Source organism: Chrysemys picta, chromosome 2 (assembly GCF_011386835.1).
Source record: "Chrysemys picta bellii isolate R12L10 chromosome 2, ASM1138683v2, whole genome shotgun sequence".
In the NCBI taxonomy this organism is placed as follows: domain Eukaryota; kingdom Metazoa; phylum Chordata; order Testudines; family Emydidae; genus Chrysemys; species Chrysemys picta.
The window spans coordinates 73,212,896-73,234,655 of NC_088792.1; the positions used below are offsets into that span (position 1 = coordinate 73,212,896).

General features: G+C 41.8%; 1 protein-coding gene across 9 annotated transcripts in view; it reads right to left on the bottom strand.

Moving 5' to 3' along the window:
* Positions 1–21,760, bottom strand: part of THRB (thyroid hormone receptor beta) — a 256,180-nt gene that overhangs the window by 46,804 nt on the left and 187,616 nt on the right. The window contains exon 1 of one of the 9 annotated variants that reach the window (XM_042840221.2): positions 2,740–3,172. The exons of the other annotated variants lie outside the window; for them this stretch is intronic. Within the exon in view, the coding sequence (XP_042696155.2) occupies positions 2,740–3,121 (382 nt within the window). The 5' untranslated portion in view covers positions 3,122–3,172. Of the gene's footprint in view, positions 1–2,739; positions 3,173–21,760 lie in introns of those variants that run through there. 9 annotated transcript variants of the gene reach the window in all.

Sequence of the window (21,760 nt, forward strand, 5' to 3'; positions counted from 1 at the left end):
AAGAAGAACAGGAGTACTTGTGGCACCTTAGAGACTAACAAATTTATTAGAGCATAAGCTTTCGTGGACTACAGCCCACTTCTTCGGATGCAAATATTTAAATATTTAATATTTAATATTTAAATATTTAAATATAAATAAATATTTATGTGGTCAATATATTTTTGCACATTTGAACATTTAGCATGAAGGATTACCACATATTTCAGAATTCTAGTGTTGTTGTACAAAGTAATATTATCATCTCCTGGTTTTTGAATACAATTATATGCATTTTGTTTCTTTTGTGTTATTATGGCCATTATATTCCTTTCTTCGTGCCATATTTATATGATTACAAGTGACAACACAGTATTGTATTTTAAAATACTAACCCACATTTCACTCATTAATCACACCAATTTGATGTTCTTTTACCTTTAAAAGAATGCCAGCATATGTTTTCTATGCCAGTTCTGACAAAACCCACTATTCTGTACTATTCTTTGAAGAAATTACAATGCAAACTGTCTGCATGCTGTGGTCTCATATTGCATACTGTGGAGTTGATTCAGGACAATGTTTATCTTTGTGTACTGTAAAGAAAGTACAATTTACACCATCAACTGTTCGCTTTGGCAAATCTATTAGTGTGGCTCTGGCTCTAGACAAGGTTTCCACCATATCTTTCTCTGCCAAATACACCTATACCTGTGCCCATATGGTATAATGAGTCCCTACTTTTTAAAAAATGTGTGTTTTTGATCTACTTGACTCTTTATTTTGTATTACAGTTATATGTATCCCACGCTTTAGGCTCAGGACACTGTTCAAAACACAAACTTTTATCACAGAACAAATTTTAAAAGAAAAAAAAATTCTTAAATGCCAATCCAATGACAGATGCAATCTCTCTTTGATGTGCCCAGATATCAGCCAACCATATTAGGTTCCTAGTTCTGGCTCTCCAATTCCTATATTATGCTGGATAACACAGAAAACGAGATTTATTTCTTAAATAAAGCTATGTTCAGCTCAAACTTCAGAGTCCAAATAACATATTCACCACTTATATGAGCAGAAAGTGCAATCTTTATAGTATTTGCCCTATTTTTAACCACCAATGTGTCACTATTATAATCACAAAGTACATATATCAGATACTATGCACTGTTGTCTCATTTCAATGTTAGCATTTGGTGTTTAGGGGCATGCATCTCAGTGGAATCAAAGACCTATTAAAGAATAGCATTTTGGCTATGACATTCCACCAAGACTGTAGTAAGATAAAACACCAGTGTGATTTGTCTTTCATTCCAAGATTTAATATCCCTTTTTCTATTTGGTTAACTAAAAACAGTTAATTTTATACTGAAAAGTTCAGACTAGTCATGAACTTAGTCCTCAGTTAGGATAAGAGCCCTTGATGAATTTGAAGAAATTTGGTTTACAAAGAATGAAGTAGTCTCTTTTCATAATCCAGAATTTTCTGTGGGCTCACCCTGGCCATTATTTGATTATTTCCTTATAGCTCATTCCAGTGTAGGATGCTCTCATGTCTTGTCACAAATAAATTGTTTATTGATAGTTTGCTGACAAAATGGCACAAACAGGCAAATTCTTCAACGATTTTTGAAAACTTTTAAGACTAGTACTGAACAAACATTGGTAAGTACAATTATAGTCCGATGACCAAGGCAACCCAATTTGTTAAGTCCCCTCATGTCTCATAATCGGAAGACACTGTTAAAAGACATTAGTTAATTAGACAGCTTATCTCTTGACAAAGTAACTACTGCTACTTAAAATGTGCACCTTTTTTCAAGTTGTCTTCCCTCAAGACAATTTTGAGGTAAAAAGTTCTTTTCATTCAAAAATGAAGAACGGATAATTGTATTAAAACAGTTTAACACACAACTTAATTAATAGAACCCTTGATGGAGCTGTCTGTATTCTGCAGACTTCAGACAGCCCTTAGTAAGACGTTAAAGCGATCAACACCTGACATCTGTTAGCTAGAAGGCATTCTGAGGTAAAGAGCAGCTAAATCTAAAGAAATCAGGTACTTAGACCAGTTTAACTTTTTCATGAGGTGATATCCTTCCTGACACTATAATCTTTCCTCCTGGAGTGACGCAAGACTTTAAGTAAAAGAAAACAACTTGTTGTTCCCTCCCTCAGAGCATGATGCACATATATTTATTTCTTTGAGAGAAGAGCACTGACGAACTATTTATTCCAGTTTAAAAAGGAATATAAACCACAAAACCACCAAATTTGTGGTGACAGTTACGCATTTACAAGGCATAACACCCCCCTCACAACTCTGCTCTAGCTTGGACAAACAGGACCATCCTAAAACAGAACTTTCAATACTACTGCCTACTCAAGGAAAAGAATATTCACTATACAAAGGCCAGGCACAAAAAGAAATAATTTTGGTCAGGGTTCAAAGGGGGGGGAACCTTTTTAAAGGGACATCAGGAATTAGTTATATAATGTATATAGCAAATTAATTTTTAAAATACATTTCAAATTGTACATCACTTTAGTTCTTTACAAATATATTAAAATATACAAAGATGAAATACTCTCAGGATAAACTGAAAGCCACAACTATTGCCATGAAAAACATCCGTAGCTAGATTGTCCCATATTACAAAGCTGTTATCTATGGCCAAAGCCTGACCAACTCCACACACACTCTGGCTTCTTTTCTTTTTAAATATTTGTTATGTTCTAAATAATAATTCTAATTACCTTTACATTTTTTTTCTTCTATATCGTACTCCTGGGCACTTGACCTGCCTTGAATATTCACTTCTGTATGACCTGGATGTAATATTGAACTAGTCCAAACTGAAGCATGTAGAAACTGTGAAGATTGCTGTCCATTTCTCAGCATATCATTTCTGGAATGTCTTTTCCTACACAAGCGATTTTCTGTTATATCTACAAAATTCCATTTGTGATATCTGTCAGGAAGATGTACCAGCCTATCCCAGGCTGGAAGGCCATTTTTTGGTGGGTTGACAAGCACTGGCTGACAAACTGTTGGCATTGCCAAGATCTTGCTGAGCTGTGGAGTTTTGGAAAGCAAGTGGTTTCCCAATTCTCTTGATCTGGTGGTATTCACAAGCATCTCCACTTGACCGCATTGATAAGATGCAGAGCTTTTCAGCCATGCACTTTCAGCCACCGTAGTCAGTTTCCCTTCAATGCAATTAAATGCAATGATTTCCCCCTCTGTTAAGCCTGAAAAGAGAGCTGGATCTACATGCACAGGTTACCACTTGATGCAACTTTCATCAACACCACAACTAGAACATGGGCCCGGGGCAAGTTACCATCAATTTATTGCCTCGCTCATATGATCATTTGAGGTCTTGTGGGTCGAGGCTGGTCGTGTACAATTTTCAGATACTTAAAACACAAAACATCAAGGATTCAGCCTTGTTTGACTTTGCTCTTAGCGTAGGCTGACCTGAGGGACACTCTGTTACCTAAGTATGACATTCTTATGTGGGCATGCTTAGCAGTTCCGCTCTTGCTACCACTACCTTTTTCTAGTTGAGGTTACTAGAGCAATATCAGAGAGACACATTTTATCTTGTGAATTTTAACACTGTGGTCCTAAGCAAATAACAAATACATAAATAATAATAAATAACAAGGCACCAATTATTATATTTAATTAACAACAGTCCTGAAATTTATTTGTTTTAAATAAAACATTTAAATACTGTCAGTTCATAAAACTACGTGTCTAAAAATAACTCCTTTTTACTACTGGACAGCAAAGCTAGATTCTACAGCAGGGGTAGGCAACCTACGGCACGCGTGCCGAAGGCAGCACGCGAACTGATTTTCAGTGGCACACACACTGCCCGGGTCCTGGCCACCGGTCTGGGGCCTCTGCATTTTAATTTAATTTTAAATGAAGCTTCTTAAACATTTTTAAAACCTTATTTATTTTACATATGACAATAGTTTAGTTATATATTACAGACTTATAGAAAGAGACTTTCTAAAAACATTAAAATGTATTACTGGCACACAAAACCTTAAAATAGAACGAATAAGTGTAGACTCGGCACACCACTTCTGAAAGGTTGCCGACCCCTGTTCTACAGTAATGTTATTCCATAGCTGGTGTTCCAAATAGTCATTGAATCATAGAATCATAGAATATCAGAGTTGGAAGGGACCTCAAGAGGTCATCTAGTCCAACCCCCTGCTCAAAGCAGGACCAATAGTCACAAATGTTTATATTTTAGATTACATGAATCAAAATTAAAATGTAAAATAGTTTTATAACATGTTTACTGAACATCTTAAGTCATTGTCAATGGATGTCAATTTGATATTCATTGCTACATTAATCATGATGAAATTCTGCTATTCTTATGGACTGAACAGGTAATTTTACAGGAATTTCACTCAAGAGAATTCTCTGTATACAAACCAATAATTGGATGTATATTAACTATGCAAGTAGGTAATAAAGCAGTTTTAAAACAATTATGAGAATCAGATTTTCAGATTTGACATGTTGTTAAAAGTTCTGAAAGTTATCGCTATGTACTTTAGTAAATGGAATATTGCTATTATAGGACTCTTGAAAATGCGAGTCTGGTTAGAAAAGTGACTATTAAATACTGTTATTTTGTGTTTGTTCTTATTCCCATATATCTCATTCCCAAATATCACATTTACTCAATTTGTAATTCAAAGCAATCCTTTTCTAATTGCTATCAGTGCATACTCAGCCTAGTATTTGGAAATCAAGCTGCATTCTTTCTGTTCTGTGTATCTCTATTTGTTATCCACAAAAGTATTCTGAAACCAGAACCTGACTAACAACGTAGTGACTATGTCTGAGGTAGGAGAAACTAAAATAGAGTTTTCTCTTGTCTACCTTTTCTAGCTCTATAGTTCTCACCATAGTTCAAACTTGATTTTGTCAGTAACTACAGCACATTAGACCAAAAAGACACACAAAGAGCAGGTACAATGACAAGGCATCATTTGTATGATGCTATTCAGAAAACGTTAGACACAATTATTTAAGAATTGAAATATTAAAACACAAATATTTCAGCTTTTATATTCTGAACATGTTTACACCTTGTAAGTTTCAATACTTGTTTAAATCTAAAGGAAAAGATGGGTTTGTTATGACCTCTACCTGTATGCACTTATTTGCAACTATATGAAAATAAACACTTTCTAGGAACATTCTGAAGATTTTTGAGGCCCCACCATACAGGAAACTGTAGGGAACAATGTGTTGTAATGCAGTTTTCCACAATTCCTTGAATCTCAAAAAATACTACCTCTTAAATTAATTTCACTTTCCAGTGGTCTCCCTGTACGGCTAGTACTGTATATCCATGCTAATGACAGGGTCAAAAATTGGCAAGATTACACAAATATGCAGACCCACATACATATTTTTATATTTTGTTATTCATATTTCATGAAAAAGCCACTGCAACCCTGGCAACCCCACATGACATGAAAAAAATCAGTTACATAACTTAGTAGTTGATTTAAGGACTGGAACTGAGATTCATAAGCTAGACCAGGGGTAGGCAACCTATGGCACGCATGCCGAAGGCGGCACGCGAACTGATTTTCAGTGGCACTCACACTGCCCGGGTCCTGGACACTGGTCTGGGGGCTCTGCATTTTAATTTAATTTTAAATGAAGCTTCTTAAACATTTTAAAAACCTTATTTACTTTACATACAACAATAATTTAGTTATATATTATAGACTTATAGAAAGAGATCTTCTAAAAACGTTAAAATGTATTACTGGCACGTGAAACCTTAAATTAGAGTGAATAAATGAAGACTTGGAACACCACTTCTGAAAGGTTGCTGACCCCTGAGCTGGACACTTGAACCTTTTCAGAGTAAATTTCTGTCTTTTTCACCAACTTTATTTTTGACACAAAAGTCCATCTACCATGTTACTCTACCATATACCACTCGGCTCCGGTTTAGTTATGAAGTGCATTTAAAAATAAACAAGAAGGAAAAAGGTGGGCTACAGAGCCACCACAGTTGGAGAGACCAATGCATCCTGAAATGTTCTGAGAGAACACTTTTCAATACCTCTGTATTATTAAATTTACCAAGGAATTTTCAAAGAAGTCTTTACATTAAAAAAAAGATCAAAGATCTTTTTCTCTTTGTGTTTCTAAAGCATCCCAAGGACTTTTAGACTTGAATATTAACGTTTGTAGCCTTGCAAGCTTGTATATGTGCCATGTTGCTATAACAGCTGTGTGAGCAAAGCTTGTATTTCTTTGAAATTTGTCTGTGCAGTTTTGGATTTCATAACTCAGCATCAAATGGTCTTTTCTTGTCTCATTCTGATGTCCATGGTGGTTGCAGTTTATTTAGTGTTGTAAGGTTCCTCTTTACTTAACTAAGGTTCCTGAGCTACCAGGAGTTCTCTCCTAATAGCTGTTGCATTCAGCTTTTGTCAACACTTCTTAGAATTCAGCAATCTCAAAGGAAATTAAAAAGAAAACAAAATTGGAGAGGTGTATTCCCAGCTGAACTATATTAGTGAACAGGTTAGAGGCTGGAAGCTAGAAGCAGTAACAGTGTGGAGGGCAGGCCACTGAGAATAGCTCAAGATGGAAGGTGAACCTATTCCCAAATTCTCCATAAAATAAAGCCTAACACACACAGAGTGTGATATAGCTGATTGGAAATATTGGGCCAAATACATCCTTACATAGTACAACTCCATTAACCTTAGTGAAGTTAGACCAGGGATAAATTTGGACCACTGTGTGTAGAAAGACATGAAAGGGGGAAAACTGCTTGAAAAAATTGCATCTCAAAATCTCATTTCCAAAATAAAAGCTTTTGAAAAAAGGATTTGTTATAACTAATATCACAACAGGAAGCTTTCCATATAAGATAATGTACCATTTTCAAATTATTTCTATGCATGGTTTTTTGGTTGTTGAGATTACTCATACACAAAGATGTGCCAGGATGCAGCAACTTTAGGGTTACCATATTGAACAAATAAAAAAAGAGGACCCTCCACTGGGCCCTGGCCCCGCCCATCCCCCCATCCCTGCCCCAACTCCGCCCCCTCCTCCCTCCCACTCCCAGCCACGCGAAAAGGGCTGCCCGAGCGCTACCGGCTTCACGGTTTGCCGGGCAGCCCCCAGACCCTGTGCCCCCCGGCGGGCACTTCCCCAGCACAGATGGAGCCAGGGAGGGGAAGCGCCCAGCCTGGGGCGCAGGGTCTGGAGGCTGCCCGGCAAACCGTGAAGCCGGTAGCGCTTGGGCTTCGGGCAGCCCCTATGCCTCCGGACCCTGCGCCCCCGGCCGGGCACTTCCCCTCCCGGGCTCTGGCAGCGCAGGGTCCGGAGGCATGGGGGCTGCCCAAAGCCCATAGCGCTCGGCTCTTAAACAGAGCCGAAGAATCAGGGAAGGAGCAGAGCCGCCGCGGCCGGAGGCTCTGCTCCTCCCCTGACTCTTCGGCTCTGTTTAAGAGCCGAGCTGCCTGAGCGCTACCGGCTTCAGGCAGCCCCCATGCCTCCGGACCCTGCGCCGCCGGAGCCCGGGAGGGGAAGTGCCCGGCCGGCGGCTGGGGTCCAGAGGCAAGGGGGCTGCCCGAAGCCGGTAGCGCTCGGGCAGCCCGGCTCTTAAACAGAGCTGAAGAGTCAGGGGAGGAGCAGAGCAGCCACGGGAGGGGAAGTGCCCAGCCGGCATTTTCCCGGACATGTTCGGCTTTTTGGCAATTCCCCCCGGACGGGGGTTTGATTGCCGAAAAGCCGGACATGTCCGGGAAAAAACGGACGTATGGTAACCCTAAGCAACTTGCATGATCAGGAGTTTACCATCTACAGTTAGCAGTTAACGGATAAGGCCAGACTGTGATACCCGCATTTATATTAAGTAGCATTTTACACTATGAGCAGTGCCACTGAAGTCAATGGGACTGTTGTGGAGTAAGCTATTACTCAGCATGGGCAAAGGCATCACATTCTGGCCCACAATGAGAGTCTGTTTTTGAAAACAACAAAAACCCGGAGCAATGTGCAAAAAGAACAATTATGATTCCACGACTGTGTGTGTGTTTGGTACCCAACTGGCCGTTTGCATGCCTAAATACCAAACTTGCATTCATCAATTACAGCACAGTAACTGTATGTAAAAATCAGCTGAGGAGCTGCACCCTTATGTTTGTGTATTGCTCCTGGGCTCTGACTGTTTGAAAATTTGCCTCGTTTGAACGTTCAGTTAGAAAGAAAGTAGAGTTTTGCTGTTGCCGCTGGGCCAAATCTTGCAATGTTTACTGAGGCAAAACTCCTATTAACACTTCAGTGGAGGTTTTGTCCAAGCACAAGCTAATTCAAGGGTGCAGAACATATTGTAGTGAGCATCCATTACAGATGGGCTCTTGCTGTGTTGGGGAAAATATTTAATTTATGGATTAGTTAATTTAGTAATCATCTTTTAAAGTGCCTGATTGATAGGACTATCTTCTCTTATGAACTTGTTGGCATTTCTCATACTTTCAAATTTCTACAAAGGGAAAGGACCTGCCACAGAGGGATCACTCATTTTGTCTTCTTTTCCCACGTTATTATGGTGTGGCCTTTTCCAATATTTCATTATGGTCTAGCTTGTTAAAATGTGGGTTTGTTTCACCATTACAGAACAATATTATTTATCTTATACCCTTTTCTTCAACACATTGTGCCTTAATTTGTCAGCAGCATTTCCTTCAATAAAGAGAACATTGTGTCTTGAATTGTATTCCCAGCTTTGTGGTGCCCTGAGTGAGTCACTTCACATCTCTCTTCAGATTCCTCTATAAAATGGGGATACTACTATTCACATACATATCTAAGAGGGGAATAGTGAGAATAAACTGGATGGAGCCGGAGGGTGCTTTCTCCATGGGCAGCTCTGCAAGAAGGGGTGGCTGCAAGGAGCTGTCCTTCCCTTTTGCCCTAGTGCATGGACCAAGCACTACCACAGTCCCTATTCTTTTGCTCTATTGAAGGGGAGGAGTATTCCTTTGAAATAAGGAGCAGCTTCAAGATCTGTGTAGCCTGGGGAATCTGCAGAGCTTTCTTGGTGCTTTTTCCTGAACACAGCCCAAAGTAAACGGCATTACAAATATTTGCAAACAGGATCTGTGACTAAAGGTGAAGGTGGAAAAAACAAGGAAAGAAGGTAAACAGAAAAAATAAATATAAATCTAGGCGCTATACACAGAGTGTTATTTGAACCTCAATATACACAGGGCTATCAAAGCCCCAGTGACTACAGCCATCATTCACTTGTTTATTAACTTAAATAAACCTACTCACATTTTTTCCGTTTCTCTATTTCAATGTACTAATGGGTACTAATGGGTGTGCTAGTGGAGAAGAGGGCACAGCAATCTTCCACATTCTCCTTCCTCCTCCTTGGTGCATCTGGGCAATAGGGAACCATAATATGGCTGCTACCAGTAAATGGGAGGGGCAGGGCTGCCATCAGCTTTTACTGACTCCAAGAGGTATTTCTGGGGGTGGGCTGAGGGGGTGTGTCTATAGTCCTGATCCTGTGCACTGACGAGCAGGATGGTTTGAACAGCAGCTGCTGTTCAATGCGCTCCTCACAGTGACCCTTAAAGCACTGAGCCAGATCCTACACCAGCTAAAGATCTAGCCCATTACACCGGATACAGGCATTTTATGATGATAATGATTATTATTCTTAAACATCTATATTGTGGTAGCACCAGATGTTAACCAAATTGTTCCATTGTGCTAGGAGCTTACTCCATCGATACCACATTAGTGGTACAAGTATTTTCTTCCCTCCTTTGCTCCCTCCGCACAAGGCCATAACTGAGCCGCGGGTAACTAGGCAGAACAGTAACACGCTGAGAGGTCGTTGTTTATACTAATCCCTCAGTTACAACTCAAATTAGTAAAAAGGGGTCAGTAAGATGCAGACTGATGTATATATATACACACACAATACTGAATTGTTATTTTTACTGTTACACAGCAATCTGCTGTCATTGAAAAAAATTATTTTAAACCTAAAAGGAGTTCAAAATCTACCACAGTTTCTGCTTGGACATGATCAATGTAGTTGCAGCAGACAAATACATTAGTCTCTCACTTGCATCTAACTGACTTCCTTGGAAAACAAATGACTCAAAACAGTGAATCTTTTACACAGCCTTGCCTCCTCTGATTTGCACATTTTATTATAAACTGGGCAGCAAGTGCTATGGTGTTTTTTAAAAAAAAACACTAAAATATACAAGCATCTAAGGGCACAAAAGTGGGCTGGTATCAGAGAGATCAGCTAAGGCAAATGTAATCAGGATTATGACTAAGGGTTCACGGTAGGTTGATCAAGTAGGCTAGATTTGCACGGGCCCAATCCAGTATATCTAGATGATTTTTAAATAAGAAAGGCACAACTAAAGAACAAGGAAAATGAAAAAACAAAACAAATAAGCAAAACTAAACTAAAACCCAACTCATCTTATGTACTAATGTCTTGGGGGCAGAAGGCTTTAATGTGTGTTATGCTCTAATTTGCTGTGTGTGATAAAACTGTCTGTTCCAAGCAAGGTTGAAGTTTCTTTTCTTCCTGTGAGTTGCACGTCAGAGAACATTTTTTCTTTTCCATACTGCATCATGGTAATGTTTCCTTCCCCAAGAAATATGAAGAAATTTCCTCCTTGGAGTTTCCTACTTGGAGTTCCTACTATCTGTTGTGTTTAACGTTTGCAAGGGGCAGAACTAGTACAGAAAGACCTGCTTGTTATGTATAAACACCAGCTCTGTCGCGTCATTGGCCAGAGGTACATATGGTTCTCCACATAACAAATGCAAGCAGATGTGAATTATAGCCTAAATTTCATACATTTAAAAATGTCAAACTCAATACAGACAAAAATCTCTGATCTAGTGCTGGAACGACTATAACCTGGTGCCACCGCCACGGGCCGTCTGGTATTTCAATAGAGAAGAATAAGAGCACGCCTACGCTGCAAAAAACCAACCAAACAAACAAAAAACATGGCAGTGAGTGTCAGAGCCCGGGTCAACTGACTCGGGTTTGTGGGGCTCCAACCATGTGGCTAAAAATAGCAGTGTAGGCATTCCTGCTTGGGATGGAGCCTGGGCTCTGAAATCTGGTGGGTGGGGAGGGTCTAGCTAGATTTTGCAACTTTAGCAACATTCTTTTAACAGTTTTTGGGAGTGGATTTTCTTCAGGTTCAAAAAAAAAAAAAACTGAAAAAACAAAGAAATTCCATTGTGTGTAATGGTAATGAGCCCCCTAGTCCATGTGGGTTGAAAGCAGGGTCTGAACTCAGGACCATCAGATCCATGCCACAGTCCTCTATAACGTGAGTTGAAGGAATAACTCTACTATCTGACAGCACCAGTATAATGTTTAAGTAGAAACCAAGTATGGGAAATTCTGGCTTGAATAAATGAAGTTTGTCAAAGTTACAAGCAACTGAAAACAGAGTTATAATGAAAACTGTTAGCCTACCTTAACTACAGGGATCACTACTGCTCCACCTATAATATACAACAATTTTTAATACAGAATGTAAAACAGAATTTTCACTGCTTACGTTTAATCTTATAGTGAACACAATGAAAGATAATGTCCTTGAGAAAGAATAGAATCCTTCACAAAGATCAGTGGCACAATGTTTCATAATTCACATCATACTCAACCTCAACGGCGTTTTTTTGTGGCTTACACTTAAAGGTAATTACATGACAGGAAAAACAGATTTCATTTTTGGAAGCAATGACTGTTGCAAATGGTGTTCATATTAATGTGTAACAAAAGCTAAAGATAAAGTCTACAGCTGGCATTGTGACCTATCCAAAAGTACAGCACATACTGTATTACCTTTATACCGGCTTGTTGTTGACAGATATCATAAAACAACAAGCTCTTCCGTACGAACCCGTGCAGTTGCTTTTTTGACGGACTAGATCAGTGCCAGCTACCATTTGCAGTGCAGATACACTGGGGATTAAGTTAGCTATGTATATCTCCTTAGGAACTTGGGCAGGATTACGCTCAAGTAAACAGAAGTTCCTAATTACTTACAGGGAAAAATGAATCAGAGGAAAATAATATCTAGAGGGATATGGTAGCCCATTTGCAAGTTAACCAGCAGCAACTGTCTCATGCACAGGGTCTGATGCTCTCACTACTTGATGAATATGGGTGAAATCCTGGCCCCACTGAAGTCAATTGGAGTTCTTCTGCAATTGACCCAGGGCCCAGGATTTCACCCTAGATTTCAATGACTGAATATGTAGTTTTGTGACAGCTAATGAAAGAAAAAAATAGTAAAGGGAATATAAATGAAAAAATAGAGGTAAATGGGAAGGAGTGGCAAACTGCGATGATAAGCAATAAAACTGGAGAGTTGCCATAAAACAATCCAGGCACATAAAAGGTTAGTTTTAATGGATTCTTTCAGATTTCCATGAGGTAGATGAAATCCACATGAGGAGGAAGTTTAAAAATAAATAAATTAACCACACATCATATTAACACATTATTATTATATGTATTATTTATACTATGGCCAAAGGTATACTAGGTGCCTCTTTTAATTCTTGGTGACAGGCTGAAGGACCTTTAGCAAAGTAAAAGGAGCAAGCAAAAGCGTCATTTGCAGAAAACTACATCTGAACTTGATCAGCTGTGGTCTTAGAAATTTGTATGATACTTTACTGCAGCTGTGAGGGAAATGAAGTGATCCTTCTCCTTCTACACCCCAGCTTTCTGGCCATGAGTCATTCAATTAATTCAGATTGCCTTTGTCCAGTCTCAAACTGGAATAGCACTCACTTCAAGGAGCTGGCTTCTTTTCTAAAGCTTCTGAATTATTATGATACAATCTCTCTGATTCCACGAGTCAGCGTGGAAGTCAGGAATAATCAAATATGAAAGTAAAGAATATCTCACTTAGGCAAAATTTGGACAAGACACTGGGGTTTACACTACTACTGTTTTGAAAAATGTCATAGGATCTTTGATGACCACAAAAAGTCAGGAGTTCAGTATGAGATCTCATCTGAAAGTAAACATTGCCAGCAGTACAACACCGAGTAACAGCGTGCTGGTTCCCTGGTTCATTACTGGCTGAAAGGAAAGCATGCTACCTACTGAAATGCCAATATCACTTCCTATAGTTGTAGGTTTTCCTTGAGGTCCTCCACAGAGGTTATACTGATTTTAGTGCTGCTACACACTGGTAGGGGTACCACAGTGCAGGGGTAAAACCTTAGCCTCCAGTTTTTAAGGTATATCATTTCAATTCAGTGGTTAGAATACCAGATGAACACAGATAACAAAATGATTAATGAACATTGCATAAATTAATTATGTCCACTTTGAAGACACCTTTGTTCTTATAATTAGACTCTAGGACAAACACTTTCAATTCTGGAAGCCTACAGTTAGGTTTCTGTAGCCATATTTAGGCACCTAATAAGAGGCCTTACTTTATTTAGGATCTTAAATATGGTCTCAGTTTTTTGCTTTTGGCACACAGGTTTGAAAATTCTAGGCTACAATATTTGTGTGTGTGCATGGGGGTTTGTATATAGAGAGAAAAATGCTGCCATTAAAAATAAACAAAACAAACAGATGACAAACCATCAATTATTTTACCAAAGCAAACTGTATGTGGGCGCTACATGGAACAGTAGTTGGTACATAACATCAACGACTTAAGAGGAATGGGCCATTTACATGGTGGCAAGCAGTGAACTATTTAGTAGTTTAAGAAAGCAAAGCAATAGAAGCATGTAAAAAAATCATGAATAGCTTTAAAAAGGCCAACAACAATTTTGCCAGTTGTAATTTTGGGTGGAGGAATTATATGTTATTACTTTGTTAGAGGCATGCTAGGGTTACAAATTATATATACAGTGTGCACATATATAGTGTATATTCTATGCTATCCATCTCCCTTGACTATCACTCTAAACCAAATGTTCTGCAGCAGGAAGAGAAACATGCATCCAACCTCTTCCAGAGTTTTAACCTCCATCCCCATTCAAGCCAGGGATGGGGAAACAATCATAGACATAGAAAGTGAAAAGCTTTTAAACAAAATGAAAAACTTGATGCTGAAAGGCGTCACCGTAAAACTCTGCAGATCCAACCTATAGGGATGTGAAAAAGTGTGGAAAGATTTCTACATGACTGCTAATACACTTCTACTATGAAAGTTTCCTTGGAACAAGTAGAGAATGGCTTTTTGAACATCTGGAAAGGACATGAAGCTCTGATTAGCCAGTCATTCACACAGGGAAGGTGCCTGTCTTCTCTTCAGAGGTCTGAAGCTGTTTCTGTTGCTATCATGATCTTATGAAAATGTATGGAGTTGCGGCCTGATTTCAAAGAAGGAAATTTGTAAGTGTTGAATCTCAGCTTTAAATCTGTGGAACAGACAGATTATGTGGCCACGGTCCACTGAGGCCTTACAGATGCCAAAGTCTGGGGCCATGTGTACACAGCTAAGCTTTTTGTTCTTCAAGTGCTAATTTAAGATAACCTAGTTTAAGCCATTTTAGTTCTAAAATTAACAAAAAAAACCCTTGTACCTTGAATGAAGCCCATGGAAAGGCTTTTGCTCAGGAATTTGATTTTGAGCTGTGATCATGCATGGCAAGGATGCCCAACTTCCGGCCCATGGGCCGTTCACAGCCCACCAAAGCATTTAATAAAGCCTGTGGCCTGCTTCAACATGATATACTAATGGCCAATTCATTAGCATTTTGTCATCATGTTTACACCATTTTAATTTACACATGGAAATATGTAAAAACAACAAGGAGTCTGGTGGCACCTTAAAGATTAACAGATTTATTTGGGCATAAGCTTTCGTGGGTAAAAACCTCACTTCTTCAGATGCATAGAGTGAAAGTTACAGATGCAGACGTTATATAATGACACATGGAGAGCAGGGAGTTACTTCGCAAGTGGAGAACCAGTGTTGACAGGGCCAATTCAATCAGGGTGGATGTAGTCCACTCCCAATAATAAATGAGGAGGTGTCAATTCCAGGAGAGGAAAAGCTGTTTCTGTAATGAGCCAGCCACTCCCAGTCCCTGTTCAGCCACACCATCAAGGGCTCATTCACCTGCACATCCACTAATGTTATATATGCCATCATGTGCCAGCAATGCCCCTCTGCCATGTACATTGGCCAAACCAGACAGTCCCTCCGCAAAAGAATAAATGGACACAAATTGGACATCAGGAATGGTAACATACATAAGCCAGTAAGTGAACACTTCAATCTCCCTGGTCATTCTATTACAGATTTAAAAGTCACTATCATTGAACAAAAAAACTTCAGAAACAGACTTCAAAGAGAAACAGCAGAACTAAAATTCATTTGCAAATTTAACACCATTAATCTGGGCTTGAATAGGGACTGGGAGTGGCTGGCTCATTACAGAAGCAGCTTTTCCTCTCCTGGAATTGACATCTCCTCATCTATTATTGGGAGTGGACTACATAGGGTTACCATATTTTGTGCCTCCAAAAGGAGGACACTCCACGGGGCCCTGGCCCCGCCCCCAGCCCCGCCCCTCCCCCGCCCCAACTCCGCCCCCTCCCCAAAGTCTCCGCCCCCTCCCCTGCTTCCCGCGAATATTTGATTCGCGGGAAGCCTGGGCAGGTAAGGGGAGTTGTGGGGGGAGGAGGTGCGGCCCAGGCTGGCCCCCCCGGCGGCTCCAGCCTGGGTCTGCTCGGGCCCTGGGGTGCCGGCCCTGGCCCCCGGCCGACCACCCCCGGCCCGCCCAGCACTGCCGGCCCCCGGCGGCCCAGCGCACCCCCCCGGCTCCCGGCCCCGGCGGCCCAGCGCACCCCCCCGGCTCCCGGCCCCGGCGGCCCAGCGCACCCCCCCGGCGGCCCGACCCCGCGGCCCAGCGCACCCCCCCGGCGGCCCGGCTCCCGGCCCGACCCCCCGGCTCCCGGCCCCGCGGCTCAGCGCACCCCCTCGGCGGCCCGACCCCGCGGCCCCGGCCCGGCTCCCGGCCCGGCCCAGCACACCCCCCCGGCCCCGCGGCCCAGCGCACCCCCCCGGCGGCCCAGCCCCGCGGCCCCGGCCCGGCCCCGCGCACCCCCCCGGCGGCCCGACTCCCGGCCCGACCCCCCGGCTCCCGGCCCCGCGGCCCAGCGCACCCCCCCGGCGGCCTGGCTCCCGGCCCGACCTCCCGGCCCCGCGGCCCAGCGCACCCCCCCGGCGGCCCAGCTCCCGGCCCGACCCCCTGGCTCCCGGCCCCGCGGCCCAGCGCACCCCCCCGGCGGCCCGGCTCCCGGCCCGACCTCCCGGCCCGACCCCCCGGCCCCGCGGCCCAGCGCACCCCCCCGGCGGCCCGGCTCCCGGCCCGACCTCCCGGCCCCGCGGCCCAGCGCACCCCCCCGGCGGCCCGGCTCCCGGCCCGACCTCCCGGCCCCGCGGCCCAGCGCACCCCCCCGGCGGCCCAGCTCCCGGCCCGACCCCCCGGCTCCCGGCCCCGCGGCCCAGCGCACCCCCTCGGTGGCCCGACCCCGCGGCCCCGGCCCGGCCCAGCGCACCCCCCCGGCCCCGCGGCCCAGCGCACCCCCCCGGCGGCCCGGCCCCGCGCACCCCCCCGGCGGCCCGGCTCCCGGCCCGACCCCCTGGCTCCCGGCCCCGCGGCCCAGCGCACCCCCTCGGCGGCCCGACCCTGCGGCCCCGGCCCGGCACTGCGCCCCTGGACCCCGGCCCGGCACCGCGCGCCCGGCCCCGCGACCCCGGCCCAGCCCTCCCTCCCGATTTTCCCGGACATGCCCGGCTTTTGGGGATTTCCCCCCGGACGGGGATTTGAGCCCCCAAAAGCCGGACATGTCCGGGAAAATCCGGACGTATGGTAACCCTAGGACTACATCCACCCTGATTGAATTGGCCCTGTCAACACTGGTTCTCCACTTGCGAAGTAACTCCCTGCTCTCCATGTGTCAGTATATAATGTCTGCATCTGTAACTTTCACTCTATGCATCCGAAGAAGTGAGGTTTTTACCCACGAAAGCTTATGCCCAAATAAATCTGTTAATCTTTAAGGTGCCACCAGACTCCCTGTTGTTTTTGTAGATACAGACTAACACAGCTACCCCCGATACATGGAAATATGTAGAATCTGTTTGGCCCACACAAGGTTGTGTGGTCTCCTGTGTACTAAGGTTGTGCACCACTGATGGAGGGTATGTCTACACAGCAATTAAACAGCCATGTTTGGCTGGTGTCAGCTGAGTTGGGCTCACTGGGCTCGAATTCTACTCATTAGCGTGAGTCAGCTGACACCACCCGTAAAGGGCAACTGCTAAAACTAACAAGCCGTGGCAAAGGTTTAAGGAACTGATTAAAGAAAATATAGATAATACTGAGAATGCTTGTCCAAATAGGCCAACAACAAACATCTTTGGCAAGAATGTGTGATCGGGATGTGAAGAGAGGCTTCTTTTATACCTACAACTCTAAAAAGTTCCATTTAGAATTTTTAAAGGCCTTGTGAATGTGTTCACATTCTGAAAAGCCAGAAGCAGCCCATAGCATCCTCTCTTTATCAACACAGTAAAATAATAATAATTCCAAGACAAAAACGAGCTAGAATTAAGCGGGTAAATAAATAGCCATTAATTTACGACATTAATACAATTATCATTAGAATGTCCTACAGTAGTTATAAAAAATCCTAACTATTTGAGAACGAGGATAATTGTAGCTGAAGCTCAACAATGAACCTTAACTTTGTTGCCGATTCCCTGCCCATTTTATATATTTACATGTCTACCAGCATTTCTACAGTGACTATCACTAATACACCTCTACCCCGATATAACGCTGTCCTTGGGAACCAAAAAATCTTACCGCGTTATAGGTGAAACCGCGTTATATTGAACTTGCTTTGATCCACTGGAGCGCACAGCCCCGCCCGCCCAGAACGCTGCTTTACCGCGTTATATCCGAATTTGTGTTATATTGGGTCGCGTTATATCAGGGTAGAGGTGTATTATTAGCCAACTACCAGGGGTGAGATTGTATTATAAGGGTACATTTTTTCAGTTATTGACTGCAAGTAAAAACATTACATTCTGAAGCTCAGTCAACTCTTTTCTCCCCATGATAAATAAATGTTCACTGTTTTGGTGAATGAGGTCCATAGAGTGAATCGGATATGATTGGATATGTTCTCTGTACCTGAAGGGTGGATTCTTTAACTCACATGTGGAGGATAAGTATGAAAGGAAGATCTAGTGGGGTTTCCAGCCAGTACAGGGAGATGCATGGTTTAGATTGTTTTTGCTAGCTCCTAGTGAAATAGGAGATAGGGGAAGGTGTTATTTTAGATATTATCTGGAGATTAAGATGGAGCTCTCTTGACCATAGAATCATAGAATATCAGGGTTGGAAGGGACCTCAGGAGGTCATCTAGTCCAACCCCCTGCTCAAAGCAAGACCAATCCCCAACTAAATCATCCCAGCCAGGGCTTTGTCGAGCCTGTCAAGCTTACTAAAAACCTCTAAGGACGGATATTCCACCACCTCCCTAGGTAACCCATTCCAGTGCTTCATCACCCTCCTAGTGAAAAAGATTTTCCTAATATCCAACCTAAACCTCCCCCACTGCAACTTGAGACCATTACTCCTTGTTCTGTCATCTGCTACCACTGAGAACAGTCTAGATCCATCCTCTTTGGAACCCCCTTTCAGGTAGCTGAAAGCAGCTATCAAATCCCCCCTCATTCTTCTCTTCTGAAGACTAAACAATCCCAGTTCCCTCAGCCTTTCCTCATAAGTCATGTGCTCCAGCCCCTAATCATTTTTGTTGCCCAGTATGAAGTTGGAATTGGGTAGGATCAAAACCTTAGTATATATATGGAGGATAAGTGAGATTCTGGTGTCTCTGGCCTGTAGTAGAAATAAATGATGGTCTGTGGCTGGGTCTATGAAAAATGTGTGGTGGGTGGATAGTAGTTTTGAGGTCCTTTTAAAATGGCTCTGTATCGGTTTCTGGTCTACTGGCTTACGCTGGGAAAGAACACAGGGAAATAGATTGATTTAGTTTGTTTTTTTAGCCGTTTCAAAATTGTTTTTCATTTGAAATTAACAAACAACAATAATGTACTGCAATCACTTCAATTTATGGGGGCAGAGTGACAGATGTAACAGAGTGACAATGGCACAGCTGCAAATGGAATCCAGGACTCCTTACACATAGTTCCGTGCTCTAACCACAAGGCAATGTTTCAGGAAAACAAAGTTCCAAAAGAAAACAGCCTTTGTTCCAAATGAAACTGACCAATCTAATTGTGGAGGAAGTGTCAGGCTGAACTATCCAACATTTTTGAAAATAAGAAAAGATTTTAGAAACTGACCCAAACATACTGATTTGCTTATTGAGAGCTTATTGAGAGAAGAAGAGAGCACCAAGATTCTAAAATAATGAACCATGCTTGAGAAAATGGCTAGCAGTCTTTACAGAGTTTAAAAAAAAAAAAAAAGTAGAGACATTTGCTTCCTCCATTCATTATTAAAATTGACCTAAATGTGATTTTATTTTTTTGAAGACGAAAGTGCCTTTTGTCTGGAAAAGGGAATGGTTGTTTACATGAGTTATGACAGCAATATTAAATAAAGTGTTCAAATTGGGCACCTGCACAGGTGTACAGAGATAAGCCCTTCTTGTTTTGTGAACATGGAAGTGTTTTAGTAGAAACTTGTTTTCTATAAAGCAAAAACAATCCCAATGCAGTGCTAAGAAATAGTATCTTTAAAGGTAAAAACACTGGATTTAAAAAAAAGCATCAGTTACACAAAAAGAATAAAAATTAACAATAAGCTACCATGTCGACATGGTACCATCTATTAAATATGTTATTTTTAACTGCACATTAGAAAATACACCTTCCCAAGTAAAAGGGCCTTTGTGGAGTGATTCACAGCTTCATGCAAAATCAGCCCACATTATAAATCTTGCTAACCTTTGAAAATCCCCAATAGCTTACTACAAAGCTGCTGAATCCTGGACTAACCAAACCTTACATTAAAGTTTTTACTGTCCTTCTAAAAAGTCCATTAGTTAAAGGAAGTAATACTTCTCAGTTAGTGGGCTTTTTGTCATGGTCTGCTGGACAAGAACAGGGAGACAACTTGCTGTGCTACACAGTGATGTAGGTTAAATTAAGTTACCCTAAGAAGATCGTTGAGGGAATTTATGAGAAATCACTCCTCAATTGATACTCGACAATCAATTGTTTTCCATCTGAATTATTGCAGAGGGCTACAGGTTAATGAGCATTACAGAGAAACAGACTACACAGAAAAGGTGACTGTTTTATCTGAACCTATTACTTTTCCTAGTCCTTTGAAATTACATAAACTAGTCTTGCAGCTACTCATTTGCAGAAAGATTTGTTTTCATAAAAGCTGATTATTTTCCTTCTCCAAATGAGTGACCTATTACAAGAAATATTGCATATTAAGGTCTGCTTTCTGAAAATATGCATTTATGACATTTAAATTCTATTTCCCGTCAGCACTTAATTATATTATAATTCCTATCTTGATTCAACTTAATGGTCATTTTCAAACAGAACTGTATTAATATCTGGGCATTGAACCCCAGTTTCTGGATAAATTGTGAAAAGATATACACTCAGGGTGAAATCCTGGCCCCACTGAAGTTAATGGCAAAAAATCCTGATGACTTCAACAGGACTTAGTATTTTACTTCAGTATATTGTAAAGCAGAAATTAATGTGAATTTACTGTACACTGCAGCTGTTATTTACTTGCTCACACTTTGGCCCAGACTTGATTCCTTGCTCAGTTCCCACTATAAGTGAAGTCAATGTGAGTTTTGCCTGAGGAAGGACTGCAAGACTGGTGTCTCAAGACTTGACCCTGCCTGCACCAATTGTGTCAATGGATATTTCACCACTGACTTCAATGGAGGCAGAATCAGACCATCAGTGAATATGTTACTGCTACTCAGGGGTGATGCTTCAAGCATCAGCTCTGCTAGAATATTTGAACAAAGGAAAGTTTTGTTATAGAGTGTGTTTCACATTCTTTATTGGAAACTAACTTATTAGAAACTACATCATCTTAAAGAGAGAGTACTAGTTCCAAGCCTATATTCTATTCTACATCTGTATTACAGTAGATAAAGTTATAGTTCTAGCTGAAAAGGCAGTTTCTGTATAAGCCCTTGTTTCCAAGGTACTTATATCTTTCTGCAAATATTACTCTTTGAGTTGACATTTCTCACTGCAGTTATGACATTTTTGGGAGGGGTTGGGTGGGTAAATACTCACTTGGGCATTTTCTAGCTATCTGTGCATAAATAAAATAACTCTTTAAGACATTTCTGCAATTCAAACATGGCTTCTTTAAAAACATCTAATTTGCTATATAGTTAATCAGAACTGAGAATAAGTGCCTTTAACATGTTTAAAAGAATTTGCTTTTGAAATAGCAAAGTTATAATTATACATGCATGTATATTTATACTGTCCATGCATCATACATCATTTGTCATCATTTATTTAAGTATATGCTATGATGCTGAAGGCAGCTATTTGAAGGTACCAGCATGCATGTATTTGAAATCACACTCAACTCTGAATCCTACCTGCAGTGTGTGAAACTACCCCTCTTCTTGAATTTCCCCTTTATTTGAACGTGTGATCATTATAATCTGTA